General features: G+C 43.3%; 1 protein-coding gene across 1 annotated transcript in view; it reads right to left on the bottom strand.

The window, feature by feature from the left end:
• The window catches only part of LOC141343281 (glutamate receptor ionotropic, kainate 2), a 232,558-nt gene that overhangs the window by 36,137 nt on the left and 176,347 nt on the right, over positions 1 to 20,074 (bottom strand). Inside the window, exons 11-12 of the mRNA XM_073847876.1 lie at positions 18,988 to 19,106; positions 16,024 to 16,241 (exon numbers count right to left, since the gene is read on the bottom strand). Of these exons, the coding sequence (XP_073703977.1) occupies positions 16,024 to 16,241; positions 18,988 to 19,106 (337 nt within the window). The remainder of the gene's footprint in view (positions 1 to 16,023; positions 16,242 to 18,987; positions 19,107 to 20,074) is intronic.

Below are 20,074 nucleotides of genomic sequence, written 5' to 3'. Positions count from 1 at the left end.
TGTTCTTCCATTGGTTTCACCGTATCATTTCACCGACCAATGCAAATGTATAATGCACTATAATCATGCATGTTATTATTGAACTTTAAAGAGTAGTTCACTTTCAGAACAAAAATATACAGATAATGTACTCACCCCCTTTGTCATCCAAGATGTTCATGTCTTTCTTTCTTCAGTCGTAAGGAATTTTTTTTTTTTTTTTTTTGAGGAAAACATTTTAGGATTTCTCTCCATATAATGGACTTCTATGGTGCCCTCGAGTTTGAACTTCCAAAATGCAGCTTCAAAGGGCTCTAAACGATCACGCTCTAAACGATCACACACAAGGAAAGAAGGGTCTTATCTAGCAAAACTTCCGGTTATTTTCTAAAAAAAAAAAAAAAAAAAATGTATATACTTTTTAACCTCAAATGCTCGTCTTGTCTAGCGTTGTGTGTACTCTGTGTAGAGATTAAATAGTACATAAATTGTAAATGTTTTTGCAAAATAACCAATCATTTCAATAGATAACACCCTTCTTCCTCGGCTGGGATCATTTAGAGCCCTATGAAGCTGCATTTTGGAAGTTCAAACTTGGGGGCACCATAGAAAAAAAAACATAATTTCTTTATGACTGAAGAAAGAAAGACATGACCATCTTGGATGACAAGGGGGTGAGTAAGTTATCTGTAAATTTTTGTTCTGAAAGTGAACTACTCCTTTAAATTCAAAGTAACAATGTAAGAAATATTTCTGAATCCACAAAGTAAAGTTTACTAAAGATAGAATTGTGTCTGTATTGTCTATATACGTAATGTGCAACAACAATACATTATGACTAAATTAAATTCATGTTAAAAATTGTTTAAATGTATTAAAGGGGTCATGGATGTCCATATTTTGGTTAAAATTTCTCAATGGTAGTGTAAAACAACACCCCTTTTACCTTGTCAAAAACAGCTCTGTTTACAGCAACCCGTTTCAGTGCATGTACCTTTAAATGCTAATGAGCTCTGCTTAGCCCGCCCCTCTCTTCTCTTCTCTTTGATGAGGCGTTCTCAGACAGACTATAAACTTTAGCCACATTTAGCCTCAAAACTTGTTAACTAGCACACTGTTAGGTAAGGCGATTTGCAAAGATTCATAAAAATCGTCCCAGGTTACGTATGTAACCCTGGTTCCCTGAGGGAACGAGACACTGCGTCATCAACGCTCTGGGGAATGCCATTGGCGAACCCGCCTCTGAATCAGTCTGTAGCCAATAGAACGACGGGAGTGACGTCAGCGACCAGGAAGTATATAAGCACGTGCGTTTCAAACCGGCTTCAGCTTCCAGGAATGAAGCGAAGCGCGGCAGGAATGCGGGAATTATGGTCAGAGACGCAGTGTCTCGTTCCCTCAGGGAACCAGGGTTACATACGTAACCTGGGACGTTCCCTTTCGGGAACTCCACACTGCGTCATCAACGCTCTGGGGAACGATATACCAACTATCCATAATTCCAAGTTCCTGCCCAGAGGTGTTTGTCTGGGAAAGGAAAAAGGAAAGCGTTGCTTCTGGTGGATCAGGCCAGGAAGAGCTCTCTGCCTGGGGTTACCAGGACAAGAGAGACAATATCCCTCTGTCTGGGGGACCAGCCCAGAACGAGAGGGCAGTGCCAGAAGATACTTACCTGAGGGGCACTGGTGGTTCTCCGCCTGGGAAACTGCCAGGACAGGAGAAGTATTACACCTCTGTCCGGGATAAATGCCAGAGCAAGAGGGAGATGGTATATACCTCGGCCCTCGGGCTCACGAGGAAAGTGGTCGCTCAGTCTGGGGAAACCAGCAAAGAGGGACCAGAAGAACTCCGCCTGGAAACTGCCAGGATGTGAGTGTGATGACAACTCTGCCTGGGACGCACCCAGCGAAGAGGAAGAGAGATGAGAACCTCGGCCCTCAGGCACACGAGGAAATAGTCCAAAACTCCGTCTGGGGAACAGCCAGCACAGGAGGGACTGGATTGGCTCCGCCTGGAAAACTGCCAGGACGCAAGCAGTATTACATCTCTGCCTGGGAAACTCCCAGCGAAGAGGGATCTGATCCGCCTCGGCCCTCGGGCACACGAGGAAAGGAGTCCACCTCTGTCTGGGGACCAGCCAGACGTAGAGGGACAAGAGGTGTCTGGGGGTACCGGAACACCAGGTTGCTTCGCCTGGAAAACTGCCAGGACGCAAGCAGTATTACATCTCTGCCTGGGACGTACCCAGCGAAGAGGGATAAACCTCGGCCCTCGGGCTCACGAGATTTTGGTCATACACCCCAGTCTGGTCACCAGCCAGATAGGGGGTTCTCCTCGGCCCTCGAGCACACGAGGAGAAAGGATGGTCCTTTGTCGGGGCTTACCCGGATCAAGAGGGACCCAAGTGGTGCCTGGAAACTTCTGGCCAGAGCACAGGAATGGCTCCGCCTGGAAAACTGCCAGGACGCGAGTAGAATTACATCTCTGCCTGGGACGTGCCCAGCGAAGAGGGAATGCAAGAACACCTCGGCCCTCGGGCACACGAGGTGGAGGCCTCTGTCTGGTGACCAACCAGACCGAGAGGAAGGAGTCGTCCTCGGCCCTCGGGCACACGAGGAGACAATAGTCCTTTGTCGGGGCGCACCCGGACAAGAGGGACACAAGTAGTGCCTGGAAACTTGTGGCCAGGGCACTGGCATGGGCTCCGCCTGGGAAACTGCCAGGACGCGAGCGAAATTACATCTCTGCCTGGGGGGTACCCAGCGAAGAGGGAACTTCTACCTCGGCCCTCAGGCTCACGAGGTATAACTCCTGTCAGCTAGGACAGAGGAGCCTGGAGTGGCTCGTAGGTCTAGCTCGTAGAACCTAACGAAGGTCAAAGGTGTAGACCAACCCGCCGCACTGCAGATGTCCTGGATAGGGACACCTGCCATCAGAGCTTTCGAGGCCGCCAAGCCTCGGGTAGAGTGAGCCTTGACGCCCATCGGTGATGGGAGGCCAGAGGACTCATAAGCTGTAGTTATGGCATCTACGATCCATCTACTGATAGTGGGTTTAGTTGCAGGGAGCCCCCTCTTAGGGGGACCGTAGCAGACCAATAGTTGCTCTGATTTTCGCCACAGGGCAGCTCTGTGGACGTATGTGTCCAATGCTCGCACTGGACACATACAATTATACTTCCGATGGTCGCTCTCCACGAATGGAGGAGGGTAAAAGGCCTGCAGGGTGACTGGCTGTGGTACTGCTGTCGGTACCTTCGGTACGTACCCGGGTCTAGGGTAGAGGAATGCTTTGGCCAAACCGGGCGCAAAGTCAATGTAAGAAGGGGCCACTGAAAGGGCCTGAAGGTCTCCTACTCTCCTCAGAGAAGTAAGAGCCAACAGCAGCGCCGTCTTAATAGTAAGGAAGCGGTCTGAAATCTCCTCTAAGGGCTCGAATGGAGGCCTACAGAGGGCTTCAAGCACCACAGCGAGATCCCACGTGGGGATTCTGGGGTTCACCCGAGGCCTCAACCTGAGTGCACCGCGAAGAAACCGTATGACCAGGGGGTTCCTACCCAAAGACAGGCCACCGAGAGGGGCGTGGAAGGCTGATAAAGCCGCCACGTAAACCTTCAGGGTGGAGTGGGCTATCCCGGTGGAGAAGCGAGACTGCAGGAACTCCAGCACTGTACCAACTGGGCAGTGGACTGGGTCAGCGTGTCGCTCTCTACACCATGAAGTAAAGAGTTTCCACTTCAGGTCATAAAGTTTCCTTGTAGAGGGAGCTCTAGAGTGAAGGATGGTCTCCGCAACCTCAGTTGAGAGACCCTCACTTATGAGATGCGCCCCCTCAGGGGCCACACCCATAGTTTCCACTTCTCTGGGTGGGGGTGGCAAATTGCGCCCCCAGCCTGAGAAAGAAGGTCCCTCCTGAACGGAATCTCCCAAGGAGAGCCGTCTAGGAGGGCTATGATGTCCGAGAACCATACTCGGGTCGGCCAGTATGGGGCTACTAATAGTAGACTGACTCCGTACCGGCGTACTCTTTCTAGAACTCCCGGGAGCAGAGCGAACGGGGGAAAGGCGTACAGACGGAGCCTCGGCCACGTCTGTACCATGGCGTCCAGCCCAAGTGGAGCTGGAGGCACTAGAGAGTACCAGAGGGGACACTGCGAAGTCTCTTGAGTCGCAAAGAGGTCCACCTGAGCCTGGCCAAACACTCTCCATATCTGCTTCACCACCTGCGGGTGAAGCATCCATTCCCCGGGCTTTACTTGCCCCTGCCTCGACAGGACGTCTGCCCCCACGTTGAGATGTCCAGGAATGTGAACTGCACTCAGAGAGAGGAGTTTCTCCTGGGACCACAGAAGGATATGGGACGCCAGCTTGCATAAGGGGCGTGACCGCACACCTCCTTGGTGGTTGATATAATAAACCACCGCTGTGTTGTCGGTGCGGACCAACACATGGCGGTTTCTCAGGTCTGGGAGGAAGTGCCTCAAAGCCTTGAAGACCGCCAACATCTCCAGGCAATTTATGTGCCATGAGAGGTGCTGACTGGTCCACAGGCCGGAGGCCGAGCGGCCACTCATGACCGCTCCCCACCCGGAGAGGGATGCATCCGTCGCTAGCGTGACGCGGCGACACGGTGCTCCCAGAACCGGGCCCTGAGACAGAAACCAAGGTTTCTTCCACATGTTCAAGGCACGAAGGCATCGCCGCGTGACCTTGATCTTGCGGAAAGGATTTCCCCTCGGGGAAAAACCCTTGGTCTTGAGCCACCACTGTAGCGGCCTCATGTGCAGCAGGCCAAAAGGTATTACGTTGGCTGCTGCTGCCATAAGACCTAACAGTACTTGAAACTGTTTGACAGTGGGTGACAGGCCTAGTTTGACCGCATTTACTGCAGTAAGGATCGACTCGATCCGAGCAGGAGACATACGTGCCTGCATCGTGGTCGAATCCCATACGACACCTAGATAAGTGGTTCTCTGTAAAGGAGACAGCACACTTTTCTTGGTGTTGAGTCTCAACCCCAAAGCTTCCATGTGAGCGAGAACAGCATCTCGATGCTGGACTGCTAACTGTTCTGAGCTGGCTAGGATCAGCCAGTCGTCTATGTAGTTGAGTATACGGATGCCCTGGAGTCGCAGAGGAGCCAGAGCAGCATCCATACACTTTGTGAACGTTCGGGGTGAGAGTGCTAGGCCGAAAGGAAGAACTCTGTATTGGTAAGCTTTGCCCCTGAAAGCGAACCTGAGAAACTTCCTGTGCTGAGGAAGGATGGAGACGTGAAAGTACGCATCTTTGAGATCTATCGTGACAAACCAGTCCTCGGACCTGATTTGAGACACGACCTGTTTGACAGTTAACATACTGAACTTCAGTTTTCTGACTGAGCGGTTCAGCTGTCTGAGATCTAAGATGGGCCGCAGCCCTCCATCCTTCTTGGGAACAATGAAGTACCGGCTGTAGAACCCGGATTCTCTGAACTGAGGAGGGACCACCTCGATGGCCTCCTTCCTCAGAAGAGAATCTACTTCTTGTTCCATTACCAGAACCTGCTCGGGGCCTACCGTAGTAGGAAATACCCCGTTGAAGGGCGGCGCCGGGGCACCGAACTGAATTTGATACCCTCTTTCTACAGTACGCAGGACCCATGGAGACACATTCGGCAGTAGTTTCCACGCTGCCAGAAAGTGTACTAAGGGAACCAGCCTCTCGAGGCTGGTTTCTGGTAAATTTTGAGGAATTAATTCGGTGGCCTGTAACAGCTGACTGGCAGGCGACACCTGAATTAACTGCTCTGAGGACCCCCGTGGGGGTGACAAACTTACTGGGTCCGCTACGTTGCCGGGCGGGACCACCAGCAGAGGTCTGTGCGAGACTGTCGCGCCCTGAAACACTGGCAGGGTTAGCTGACTGGTCTCCTGAGGGCCCCGAGGAGAAATGGGCACCATATGATGTGGTGGACCCCATTTCCCCCCGAGAGGGGCTGCCCTCAACGGCCCTGAGCCACAACAGTCAGGGCCGCTTAGCCGAGGACCTCTTCGACTGAAGCACGACCCTCAGGTCGGGCCTAGTCTTGGAGGCCCCCGACTTGGAGCGCTGCTTACCCCGTCCCCTTGGTCTGGGAGGGGTGCGGGTAGCAACGCTCGCTTTCTGCGCCTCGCGGCGTGAGGAGCTGGTACGCGGCTGGGGCTGCTCCCGTCCAGCAGCCCCAGAGGAAAAGACACGGCGAGGGAGGTACTGCTGAAAGGCTGCAGTTTGTCTGCGAGCCTCCTGGTACCTGCTGACGACCGCATCGACTGAGTCGCCAAACAGGCCAGGAGACTGAATTGGGGCGTCCAGCAGGAGGGCCCTGTCCTTTTCCTTCATATCGGACAGGGACAACCAGAGGTGCCTCTCCGCGACCACAAGGGCTGCCATAGACCGCCCAATAGCACGGGCGGTCTCCTTAGTGGCGCGGAGAGCGAGATCTGCTGTACGCCGCAATTCTGACACATTCACCTCCCTGCCGTCGTCTAAATCCTTGAGCAGGTCGGCCTGGTATGCCTGCAACACAGACATAGTGTGCAGACATGACCCAGCCTGACCCGCTGCCGCGTACCCCTTGCCCAGCAAGCTAGATGTTAGTTTAAGAGGCTTGGTGGGCAAGGTCGGAGCCTTCAAAGATGATGCCGCTGCAGGAGACAGATAGCTCGCGAGCGTCTGTTCAACTGCTGGCATCATCTTGTACCCGTGCTCCTCGACCCCTCCCACGTTACCGTAGTAACCGGAGGAGGGGGTGAAAACACGGGCCGAGAATGGTTTCTCCCATGATCTCGACAGCTCACTGTGGAGATCAGGGAAAAACGGAAGGCTCCGCCCTGGAGGTGGCTTGCGTGTCCGCAGAAAGCGTTCATCTAACTTGCTTTCTGGCGGCTCATGGGTTTGCTCGGCGGGCCAGCTAATGTTGAGTCTGGCTACCGCACGAGTTACCACCTCCAGGAGCTCCTCAAATTGTGGGGATTTCGTAGGCGGTTGAGGAAGATCAACACTCTCTACATCAACCTCCTCGGAGGAAGATAAGAGAAGTGTTGAGACCTCCTCCCGGGGGGAAGAAACCGCAGTGCGGGCTTCCGCATCCAGGAGGAGATCAACCGATCTGCTGGGTGAGGAAGGAGATAGGGGATCACCCGTCTCCATACCCTCCAACAGATCGAGCTGCGAACCCCACGAGTGCAGCTGCCGCTCCGCCTCGGCGGAAGCGGGGCCAGACCCGCGAGGAACGCTGGTGAAGGCTCCCTCCTCGAAGAGAGCCCTCCGGGAACGAAGCACCCGCAGTGGAAGACGTTCACACTGCGGACAGCCAACCCCCTCAAGGGCTGACTGAGCATGCTCCGCTCCCAAGCAGAACACACACATCCTGTGTGTGTCCCCACCAACGATGAATCGCTGGCAAGGAGGAACACACATTCTGTGTGGCTGCTGAACCGCCTTAGAAATATCTAATTTCTTTCCCCTTTTGGCAGACATTGCTCAAACAAAAGCTGTGCAAACTGGCACAAAAAACAGCAATGAATAACCAGACAAACAGACCAACATAGAGCGCTTCGCTGAATGACAAAAGCTGAAGCCGGTTTGAAACGCACGTGCTTATATACTTCCTGGTCGCTGACGTCACCGCGCCGGTGACGTCACTCCCGTCGTTCTATTGGCTACAGACTGATTCAGAGGCGGGTTCGCCAATGGCATTCCCCAGAGCGTTGATGACGCAGTGTGGAGTTCCCGAAAGGGAACCTTATACTCACTTATTCTGTAGGTGAAGCTGGATCACGAAGGATTCGCGCAGACAGGGAACGCTGTAACGCTGTGTTACAATGTGCCCCGCTATTATTAAACTATGCTATTCTATGACATTAACAATGTAATTTTCACTATTTACTTTTATGGATTTTAATGAGAAACCACAAGAAACAGCTGAATAAAGACTGACAATAGAAGTTTAACGTTCAGAAATTATTTTTTCAAGTAATGTAAAGCATTTTGGCTCGTTTATGTGTCTCGTGTTCTATGAGAGCTGTGTGTGAATTGAGAGGAGTGTATATCTGTGTTTTTTCTGAATGTCTTAGTGTGTTTCTTGCACACATTGTGTTCAATCCATCAAAATCCAAAATTAAATTATTTTTAATTCTTTAAAAAAGCCTTTTTATTTGATCAGATAACATTTTAAGCTGTCATATAGTCATGTTACAACGTGCCCCTCACACTGGGTTACAATGTACCCCGTCTACGGGGCATGTTGTCACATTTCACTTCCTTTCTTTTGAGGTAAATAACGAAAAACATATATACTGCAATTATGAAACAAAGTGACATATTTGTACTAGGCAAGTGTGAAATTAATGTGGATAAAAAATTATACTCTGAACTCCACGTGGATTTACAGAAACTGAGAAATTCAAAAAGGTTGTGCCCCTACTTTAAAATAAAGTCTAACCACTGACATTGCTAACTTGCATTCAATATTTGTTATACATTTATTATAACTGTAAATTAATATTAATTATATAAATTACTTTAAAATGTATAACTATCATTATATAATGGCTTACATACCAGATGTTCCATTATATAAAAAAAGATATAGAGACAATATTATAAACCATTTCAATATTTTAGTGTGAACATGAACATTTGCCCGCAAATTATGACTATGCCACATAGTATCATCTAGTGTCAACCAAAACAATTCCTAAGACATAATAGTGGCAGTTGTGTGTTTCTACAATTAGTTTTAGCAAGACAAAGGATTTCAGCCATTTTATCTCAAATGAAATTTCCACCACAGAATGAACAGTGATTTGAAGGGTTAAATCACAAGGGTCTACAAACATCATTGTATCTCTCCACAGGTGGGGCTGCTCTCTTTAACTGCTGCTCCGATTCCATCAGGAGCTGTGATTCACTTCCTCTGACTATCTCATCTCCACGGTCCAGGGGTCCTCCTCATAGGACCCGAGAACAGAAAAACTCACTGAGGATTGATAAGACCAAGATTGCACAGGAAATATGAGAATCTGTTGGTAAGGGTTTTGAAACTGAGAACTGGCCGCAGTTTCAAAGAAAACTTTCTCGACAAATTAAAAAGACGATCATAGCAGCTGAGGCGGTCAGCAAACAGTTTCTCACCGACTCTTACCAGAGACAGATGTGACTGAGGAACAGCAGCCTAGAAAGTGAGCAAAGGTGTGCGAAAGGTTGCCATATATTGTTTTGATACTGAAGGATAAGAGAGAGAAAAAGACAGAGCGAGAGAGAGGTCGGGCTGCTATCCCAGTGAGCCTGCTCCTCTTTTTGATCATAATATCTTTTGAAGCATAGAATGTGGCATACTAGACGTGGCAGATAATAAGATGCCTCAGAGCAGAGAAGGACAAAGAAAGCAAATCTCCAGAGAAGAGAAGGACTATATCTGGCCAATACGTCTGCTGTGTTCTCCACCTGCTTTCATGGGTTAGAATATTCTATAATTTAATGTGTCAGCCTTAGGGCAGTATGTTCAGCACGGGGAGCGCTTGGCTTCCAGATGGTGGCCGCCTAAAATGGCCATAATCTTCTGCTACTATGATATTGAAGCGGACCACAGAAGATCTCATGGCTGAGATTCGGATTTTGTTAAACCTATTTTATGCAGGTCTTTTTGATAGAAAGAAAGCTGTACATTTATGTTTGTTCTACAAAAAAAGATTGATAAAACTTTACAACAAGGTTCTGCTTGTTAACATCAGTTAATTATTTTAGTTAACTTGAACTAATACTGAAAACCACATTCAAAGCATTTATTAATCTTAGTAAATGTTTATATTTATTAACCCAGTAAAGCTGGTAATTTGAAATAATAGTCTGAATTTTAATGGAATAGTTTATTGAAACTTCAGACAAAATTTATAAAAAGGCCTCAACTGAAAAAAAAAAATGCTTATAATAAATTGTAATACAATGACGATTGAGAGACTAACTAATAAATGTTCCACAAGAGCAAGATGTATTATATATATATATATTTAAATGTATGTATGCATAATCAAGTAAATCTAAGTTGCCTTAGCCCAGTAATTTTTCATCTTGAAATTTTACTAGCAATATAAAAAGAATGAAAGATTGTATTCCGTTTACTTAATGCTTACTTTGATTTTGTCACTCCATAATTCAGAAAACAATGTATTTTTTTAGCATTTTGGGGGAATAAAATGTTGTTTAAAATCAAGCAAATTATAAATGAACAAATCCCTCTGTAAAAACCTTCAGAATATAGACAGGAATAAAAATGTAAATTTTGCTGTGTGTAAGTGCTACTGAAGTGGAGATTTATGGCTCAGTGTAGGAGAAAAAAAACTAATTTTGAGAAAACAACCTTTAAAAATATGTATTGTAATTAAAATATATTGACACAAATAGATAAAGTGCTATAAAAGAAACACTTAACAGTATCTTTTATGTGTTTTCTTTCCACTAGTCTAAAAAAACACTTTATGAAAAACCAAAAAGTCCAAAATCTCAAACTTGACAGGTACTTGAAAAAACAGTGTTTTTGCCTGCAGTGTCTCCCCTCAATTTGCCTGCAGTGTCTCCCCTTAATGTTAGTTAACTTATTAACTGAAGTGTTAGGAAAACATTTTCTCTACAAAAAAGCATACAAACACAAGCTCAGTTCCATTGTTGTTGCGTTGGCCCATTGCAACATGTTTTTAGTATTGTCGCAATGGGCCAACTCGTGTAATGGACAGTATTTTCTTTCTGTTTGGAAGTGGCTCATGCTATGTAATTTAGTTAAAGTTAGCTAACTGGTTGACATGTTTATAGCTAACCTCCTGTATAATCTGGTTTAATGACAGACATTTAAAGTAAACTCTATCGCCCCCTCAGGTTTGTCACTGCCAGATAAAAGAACACACATTAAGCTTGCCTGCAGTGCGTCTGCCAAACATTTACGCACCATAATACGCTCTCACCGAGCATGTTTCAGAGTAAAATCCCACAGACTACCCAAAAAGGAATCGTTTTTACAGGACAGCCGAAGTATATTGAGGAACATAGTGCATAACAGAGTAATCAAAGGATTAAAACTGTGAGCTCCCATTAGTGCAGTCATCCAGCTCAAACTCCCCAGTGCCTCATCAGCCACTCGCTAGCGGCCATTTCAATAAACCTCAACATATATTATTAAAATCTTTTTTCAGCAATAGAACCCTACGATGCTAAAAACCACCAACAGTCTAGAAAATGCAACATTTGAAATGGCCATTCTGAACTCCCAAAAAGCTGTTCTCAAACAGGTGGCCTGACATTACAGCATACCCAGGCCATCTTATTCCAGCCAGTTGTTAAATAGGTCCTATTATGTTCCTTTACAAAGTCTTTATTTTGTTTTGGGGGTGCACTAGAACATGCTCTAATGCTTGGTGGTTCGAAAAACATCAGTTTTCACATCATTTACATTATTACAATAGCTTTGTCCCCACGCTGGCACAAATGGCTCGATTAGTTCCGGGTTTGCCTTCCGAAAACTAAGTGTGTTGTGATTGGTTAGCAGTCCCACTGCGTTGCAATTCGGCGAACAGCTTAGACGGTGTTTCAGACGCATCCACTGATGATTGTCAGTCTAGTCCAGGGGTGGCGAACTCTGATCCTGGAGAGCCACAGCCCTGCAGAGTTTCACCCTAATTAAAACTCACCTGGCTGCAGCTTTCTAGTAACCCTTCAGACCTTGATTGGCTCGTTCAGGTGTGTTTGATTAGGGTTGAAGCTAAACTTTGCAGGGTTGCGGCTCTCAAGGACCAACGTTCGCCACCCCTGCTCTAGTCAATGCTTGTGTTTACATCAGCCGCGGCTCCGCATGTGTTTCGACCCTCTATACCGCACACATCAATGACGCGGCTCCAGCACAGCTACCGGAGCAGTTTGCAGACACTTTAGTCAATGCTCGCATTTATACAAGCCGCCCTGCGGCTCGCTGAAGCATCCGAGAAGCGGCTGTCCATGCTACATGGCTAAAGTTAGGCGAATCCCCGACCGCCAATGATTTGAATTTCCGTAAGCGGGATTTACGTTGTGACATTATAGCACCCGGAAAAAAACAAAAACAAAAAACAAAAAAAAAACACTGTAGTCCAAATGAGCTGTTCATTGTAGTTCTTGAATCAGGATTTTTTAAAAACTAAATATCTCCCTTTGGAGTGGACTTTGAGATTTGTAACTTTGTAGATGTTTTTTTACACCCAAACATACACACTACACACTGGCTAAAATTCAAAAAGTGAAAAAGCATAATAGGATCCCTTTAAGACTGATGTCATAAACTTCACAGTTATAAAATGTTATACACTGTAATAAATAAATATGATTAAATAAAAAAAAAACATACATATATACATAATGTAAATTATGTACTGTACAGGTAATTCTGTGCCAGGACATTATCCTTTTTTTTTTAATCCATTATCCTTTTTTTAACAAACATTTTGTTTAACCCTAATACACAATGCAATGAAACACAATACAGTACATTGTGCTCTATTTTTTATGGATTTTATTTACAAAGTATAAGATCACAGAAGCAAGAATAAACAGTGCTAATATACTCTAACAGTGTTGCCAAAAAAATCTAATCTTAAAAATTACCTCCATATCAAAATCTAAGTTGGTCTGAGAGTGATTCTTCTTCTTTTTTTTTTTTTATTAAAATACTGGCATCTACACCATGTGTTTTCAAAAGCTTAACTTTGTGCTATAAATGGATAGTGTTCATAAACAGCTGTTGAGATAGTATTATAACCAGAAATAGAGTAGAAGCTTGGATCCAGAAACAGAATATGTTACATCACAAACTAATTGGATTTTAGTAGAAAATATAGCATGCTGCTATAAATATACTATGCTGCCAATTTTATTTTCATTTCTTTTATAGATAACTGCACAGCATGTGACATAGATTTCCCTTTTTGCATATTACGGTAAATCAAAAAAAAAAAAAAATCTCATTCACTAGTAATTGCATGGATTATACGCACAGGAGATCTTTTCACACAAAAAGTCACAGCACGTGTGTATGCATTTGAATCTGTTCTTAACCATACTCTAATGTTAATTCATTTGGAGTATTCCAAACAAGTGATCACATACCCATAGATTAGTAATTTGCATAAAACACGTCCAAACCATCTTCATATCCTTTATTGTGTTTTAGCAAACACATGACACTCTCTAAAGATATGCACTATCCTGAGTGCAGGCACTGCAAGATCCTTGAGCATGTATAACATTTAATCCTAACATGATTATATCCATCCAGAGTACTTTTGTACCCAGATATTTGTGTGTGGTTTCAATTGTTCCTAAAATTTTATAGATTTAGAATACATTATAGTACTTAAAGTATTGATGAAACATTGTTTGTGGAAATGCTCATACTTAGATTTCACACACAAATTTGTGCATATGCATCGTTAGTGAATGAGACCCAATTTTCTAGATTATATAGCAGTAGATTACAGTTGTTTGGCTTGTAACAATAGCAAATCAATAGCAGCTGAAGAAGCCAGCTGTGAAAGTAGAGATGTAAATAGCCTAAACACAAAACTATTTCAGCCACAGGGGGTTTATGAATGGTTATGTTAGATATGATTCTACATTTCTGAGGTTAAAGAACATAAAAGGAACGTATTTAATTTAAAGTGTAGTGTGTAGTGTTCTTGATACTATTGAGCTCTGTGACTGTCTCTCTGTAGAGCATTATACAGAATCAATAAAGGCAGTTTATCAAACCGTCAATCACTCACACTGCCACTCAATCACTCAATACATCAGCACCTGCTAAAAGAGCATATGTGTTCAGCTCTCTGAACATCTGCTGTTCCTGTAGGAAATCTGACTGCAATGGATTACAGGCGTTGTCAGGACCAGGATGCTTTGAAAAAGCTACATTCTCTCTCTTACTCTCTCTCCAGTAATCTGCTCCAGCTTCGCTATCTACCATAGGATGTCTTTTTCTTTCAATATTTTCACATTATTTGTACCTGTGTGCATTTTGTCAGAGTGAAAGCAACACTTTGTATCTCTCTAATGTGTATTCTATAAAATTAAAACTGGATATGAGGACAAATTATTTTGTCCTTTGGGAATTGACTGGATCATTAAAAGAGATTGAACAAAATGGTCTGAGCAAATAAGGAACATATATGACATAAAAATAAATAAACAGATGTAAAAATAATGAATGCCTTAACAGAAAAGAAAAAAAAAACTGTAATGATGAATTTATGGAAGCACATTTCTGCCACTAAATAAAATATATTAAAAAAGATCATTGCAACTTTTTATCTCTCAATTCTGACTTTTCTTCTTGCAATTGTGCGTTTACATAGAGATATAAACTCACAATTCTGAGAAATTAAGTCAAAATTGCGAGACATAAACTCACAATTATGAGAAATGAACTGTGTGATATCAACTCACAATTGCAAAATAGTTGCAAAAAACTTGCAATTCTGAGAACATATCAGTCTTTTTCTTCTCAAAATTGAACTTTATAACTTGCAATTGCGTGAAATTGTTTGGAAAAAAATCAGAATTGTGATATTTAATTTCTCATTTGCGAGAAAAAAAGAATTGTGAGAGTTTATATTGCACCATTACAAGAAAGTAAGTCAGAATTGTATGTTTTTATCTTGAAATTTTGACTATATTTCTTGCAATTGTAAGTTTATGTCATGAAATTCTGAGAAAAAAAGTCAGAATTGTGAGTTTATATCACACATTTCTGACTGTATGACTCAGAAACTTCAAACTTTAAAAAATTCAGAAATGTGAGATCAAAATTTGCAATAAAAATGAATTGTTTGCAATAAGGCAAAGAACAAGTAATGAAGCAAATAGGGTCATTTTTGACACAATTTTTAAATAAACAAAGCTAAATATTATAGTGACATATAAAGTTATGTTATAGTAGCATTTAACATAATTATATGCTCAATGTACCTCTGCAAATTTACCAGAATAAATGAGGCGGATAGGAAAGACAAATGGCCTTTGTAACAGCTTACTCCTCCTTTGGAACAGAGGTGGCTGAGGCTTTCATTGAACTGGTTACAAACACTGGACAATCAAAACCACACTGAGGGGACGCTCTCCATGCTGTGATCTCAGGGCAAAAATATTGACTTAATAAGAGGCATTTAAGTGTCGCAGTGAACATGTTCACAGCCCTCTGGGACTGAATAAAGAAATGCAGAGTAGATCTCCCACATACAGACACTAAACAGTCTGCAGTCATAAAATGCTTTCAACCTTTGTCACTTCCAGCAGTCCAAAGCGATAAAAGCTCTGAAACACAACCTCAATTATTAGGTCAAGTATAAAATCTTCATTCTCAAACATCACACGTTTTATTGCATACTTCAGATCCCCTTTGAGAGCTGAGATTTCAAATTAGGACATTCCGATAAGACAGCACTAATAACACTTTTACCCTGTCATCACTGTTATACAACAACAACAACAAAAACCTCCACAAAATGTGTTTTATATGTATTATTATTCTCCATTTATACACTACATTTATTGCTCAGGTGTTTTTATTCAGGCGAGAAAACAGAAAATATAAGGAACATCACAAACCAGATTTAAATTCGTATGTGTCACCAGAATTCAATATGCCAGAGCATCCGACTGAGAGTTTGAAAGGTCTCCTCACCAGATGTCTTTAACAATATAATTAAATCAAATCAAATTAGGAAAGGATAGCATACAGTTAGCTGGTCATTATCGCAAAAATAAGCATTGACAGGGGGATCCGATTATCCTGATGTGGTCTATTCTGTGACAGTGACTGGCTGACTGTACATTATCCCTCTAATTATACATCTGGTTACCATATAAACAAATAAATTACCATAAGAAACTGGTTTTAAGTTAAGACATGAGACACAATGCCCGAAGGTCCTTATTGAGCCTTTTTTAAAAGTTCCCGGTAGGGCTTGATATCACATGTGCTGCAAGCGATATGACAGATTCAACTCACCTTAAAGAAGGTCATTGTAGCGCCATCCTCCACCACTCCATACTCAATCTTGGTCTGCTTGGCCAGGTCATCAGCCGAGTCAATTGGAGATTCCATTCTCTCCACGGTAAGAAAGGCGGCTAGGTTGGCCGTGTAGGAGGAGATGATGATTAGGGTAAAAAACCACCAGATGCCTCCTACTATCCTGGTGGAAAGGGCTTTGGGCATGAGCTCAGATCCTAGTAGAGAGGAGCAGAGATAGCAGTCAGGGAATAGCAGTGGTCTCAATGTGAGGACCAGCACCAGATGCACAGATCCAACAAATGTCCAGACTTAACAACTAGTTGCAGGGAAAGGCTCTGCCAGCTGGGATGACATATCTATGCTAACCGAATATGCCAAAGTCAACCGCAATGAAGGTGGGAATTCATTTATGTTTTAGGAGGATTTATGTGGTCAGATTTAATTAGATTACAGACTGTCAGATTTGTATTAAATCATAAAGGGCTCATGATTTGCTTCTGTCTTTGAATTGCCCTACACTCTTCAGTCCATTTGGCTTGTGAGTAAAAGCCAAAATGAAGAATCATTTTAGGTCACAACCTACGTATAATTTCTGTTATTCCTTAATCAAGATGTCATCATGGCCATGCAGAGGAAATTAATTGATGGGGTAAAGTCGGGACAATAACCAGTTGTACTAGGAGGAGATGTCAAAGGACAAGAGAACAGGGAAAGAACTGGCTCCTCTTCTTCTTAAGTTTTATGAGTCAGCTGTAAGTTTTGATCTGGCATATTGAGTCAATGGCAAAACACAACGGACTGTTGAAAAGATTAGCCGTTACATGAATTACAACTGAACTGCAAACGTGCGTTCCAATCAGGCCTCAAGAGACTGGTAATGCTCTAGTGACCTGTCAATCAAGTCCAGAGTTTGGATATATAACTCTAGCTACCAGACAGCCTGAACAACCACTAAAATAGGAAAAAAGAAAGCCAGAATCACTCTTCCCTTATATACACTAGCAATCCAGTTGTTAAAGGTGATGTGTATAGTCTCTATCCCATCAGAGGCAACTAGTGCAAACACCGTGTTGCTTAGGCACTCTGACGTGTGGCTCAATCAATGGTGTGAGTTTTAGACAGGAGTACCTGTTCATCAAAACAAGTAGTCAGGCACAGGGTAGAAGGGGCGGGAGGAGTGTATGAGAATCACCTTTAAACGTGGCTTTGTTAGCAGAAAAAGGTACATTTGCACCCACAAGCACTTTCATAAAGAAGTCAAAACAACAAATAATTTTAAAAAGAAACCATCCTCAGAAGAAAGTTGAATGCCAGTTCAAAGTATCACCATGCTGGACTATTTGGTCAGGGTGACCTTATATGACCTGGTTGGGGCTGACTGTCATGTACCCAAGGTAACGTCATGTCCAAGCACGCCGTCCCACAGTTTTCTGGGGGCTGACAAGCCATGGGCAGGGGAGCCTCTCTACAGTGTAGTATTACTCACTCATCATGAGGCATGCAGACAGTCAACATACACAAACCCTGCCCGTTTAGCCCTCAGCCTAATGCCACATCTTCTCTTCAAAACTCACAGTAACCTGAACAAATGACAGTCTCAATAACACCCTACAATTATGTTGTTATGGTGTGATGCTGTTGGACAATAATTAGTATGACAGAAAATAATAGGCCTATCTCCTTTGTCGCTATGATCCAAACACCCTAGCTTATGACTTTTAATGACCTCTGCTTTCTGAGGAATACTTGTTCATACGAACGAGTTGCAATCCAGGGTTCAGTAGCTTGCCTGCACCTTGTGAACCCACATTTGCATTCAAACATCTAAAGCAGTGGTTCCCAATCCTGGTCCCAACCATTCTGAACATGTCTACCTAATCAAACACATCTGATTCAACTCATCAGCTCATTAGTTGACTCCAAGACCTCAAATGTGAGATAAGAGAAACATCAACAATGTGCAGTGTTGCTGGTTCTCCAGGACCAGGATTGGAACCAACATTTAGGTGGCTTAAACATCACCAGAGGTCTTCAACTATGGTCATGGAGACCCAGTGTCCTGCAGTTGGCTCTGACCTTTATCAAACCCACTGAGCCAGCAAATCAAGCTCTTCTGGACTTCTTGAAATCCCAGCTTGGCATGTTGAAGCGGGTTGGAAAAGGACATTAGGTCTCCAAAAAACAGGGTTGAATAAGCTGACTGTATATGGCTCTTCTAATTTTTTATCATTCATTGTGAAGACAAATATCCATGCTATCTACATTGCAAACATCTGGTCGCTGGTTTTAACCAGTCCTCAAATACATCTCGTTCACAATGTAGATTTCACAAAGACTCACAATGCTAATGGTTCATGTCAATCCAAACCCAACTATAAACCATTCCAATCAATAGATGCAGTGCAGATTTAAATATTACCCATGCCACTTTGCAAACAAGGGCCTGGTGTCTTTCATTATTCAACCAAATATTATTATGCTATTCTGATGCAACACAAAGGCATGCGGGTTGCATGTGACATTGTCCTTTAATCGCCATCGGAATTCTCAATCTCAAAGATCTGCAGTTGAGAAGATGTGGCATCAGGGTTTGGTAGGGTTAGGGTTAGAAGTCAAGAATAAATATGGCAGTTTTTGACACAAGACCAAGAATTTGTCTTTGTGTCATTTTTTTGCACATGAAATTGGACTTACCTGCTCAGAACCCTGAAGAGCGAAGACAATGGTTTTTATGGAAAAGTTGCATGCAACTAACGACCCCCTGATTCTCTACCCAACACCCACCAAAAAAACTTTCAAGTCCCACACAGTCCCATTCATACCACTGGCCAGCAACCAATTTGCTTCTAGAACTACATGCACAGAGGCACCCATGCATCACAGTGGGCCTGACAAGAGCAAGTTGGGACCCCCAGCAAAAGAGTGGGATGTGTGCTAAGGGGGGCAGGCAGAGGCGTCTACCTTGCTGCATGAGAGCTCCAACTCCGAACCAGAAACTATTTAGCAGGGTGAAATTGTTTTCCACCACGTCCGAGTCGGGGTTGCACGGGTGGGGGTTATACCATTCGTAGGGGCTAAACCTGTGGCAAGCAACACAGAACACACAGATACATTTTAGTCCAAATTGTGGTACATAGAAGAAAAAAAATGAAGGAAGGGCAGGTCAACCTATAAAGACACAATGAGAAAGAGACATGTTAGCGAAACCATCAGTTAACCATCAAGATATCAAGATTCAGGAAAACTAGTTGTCTTAATGATTCTATATCTGTCTCTCTGTGTTTTTTTTTTTCTTTCTTTCTTTAATGTAATAATGTAATAGTTACATGTTGGTTAGAGCTGTTTGTGTTCAGTCCAATCACCCTTTTTCATCTCCAGAAACATATTCATATCAAAGGCAATCATAACTATTAATGTATAAGACCAACAGATTGTAAATTAAAGTGATAATTCATCTTAAATGATAAGTCTGTCATTATTTACTCAAGTTGTTCCAAACTAGTACTAGTTTCTTTAAAAAAAAAAAAAATGTGGGTAACCAAATAATTGTTGGTTTCCATTGACTTCCACAATATAGAGAGGGAACAAAAAATCATACAGATTTGGAACATCTTTGATGGTTAATAAATGATGACTAGGTTGACCATACATACATCCCACTTTCGACACACCACGATTGGTCGATTTTGTACAATGCCTGCACACTATTGGTCAAACTACTTTTTGAATTATCCCTTAAATAGAACAATAGGTATTATGATGCCACACACATTGTTTCTCTGTTGGATTTTACTGTCAACTTAAGAGTTCAGGAATGTGTCTTTTTAGAAATATTCAAGCCATTTTCAATAAAGAATGTTTCTTTAATTTGCAGTATTTTCTGCAGCACAATCCTCCACATTAGTAATAATAAAACCATTTAACTGACAGCAGTTTTCTCATCTCACATATACAAAAACTACAACGTCTCCAACTCTAGCAAAGCACATGTTAAATGCAAACACTGATCCAAATAGTATAACAATGTTTTCACACAGTTTATGGACTG

The sequence above is a fragment of the Garra rufa genome, chromosome 9, assembly GCF_049309525.1.
Source record: "Garra rufa chromosome 9, GarRuf1.0, whole genome shotgun sequence".
In the NCBI taxonomy this organism is placed as follows: Eukaryota; Metazoa; Chordata; class Actinopteri; order Cypriniformes; family Cyprinidae; genus Garra; species Garra rufa.
The sequence above is the reverse complement of the archived record's forward strand: the minus strand, read 5'-3'. Positions and strand labels throughout refer to the sequence as shown.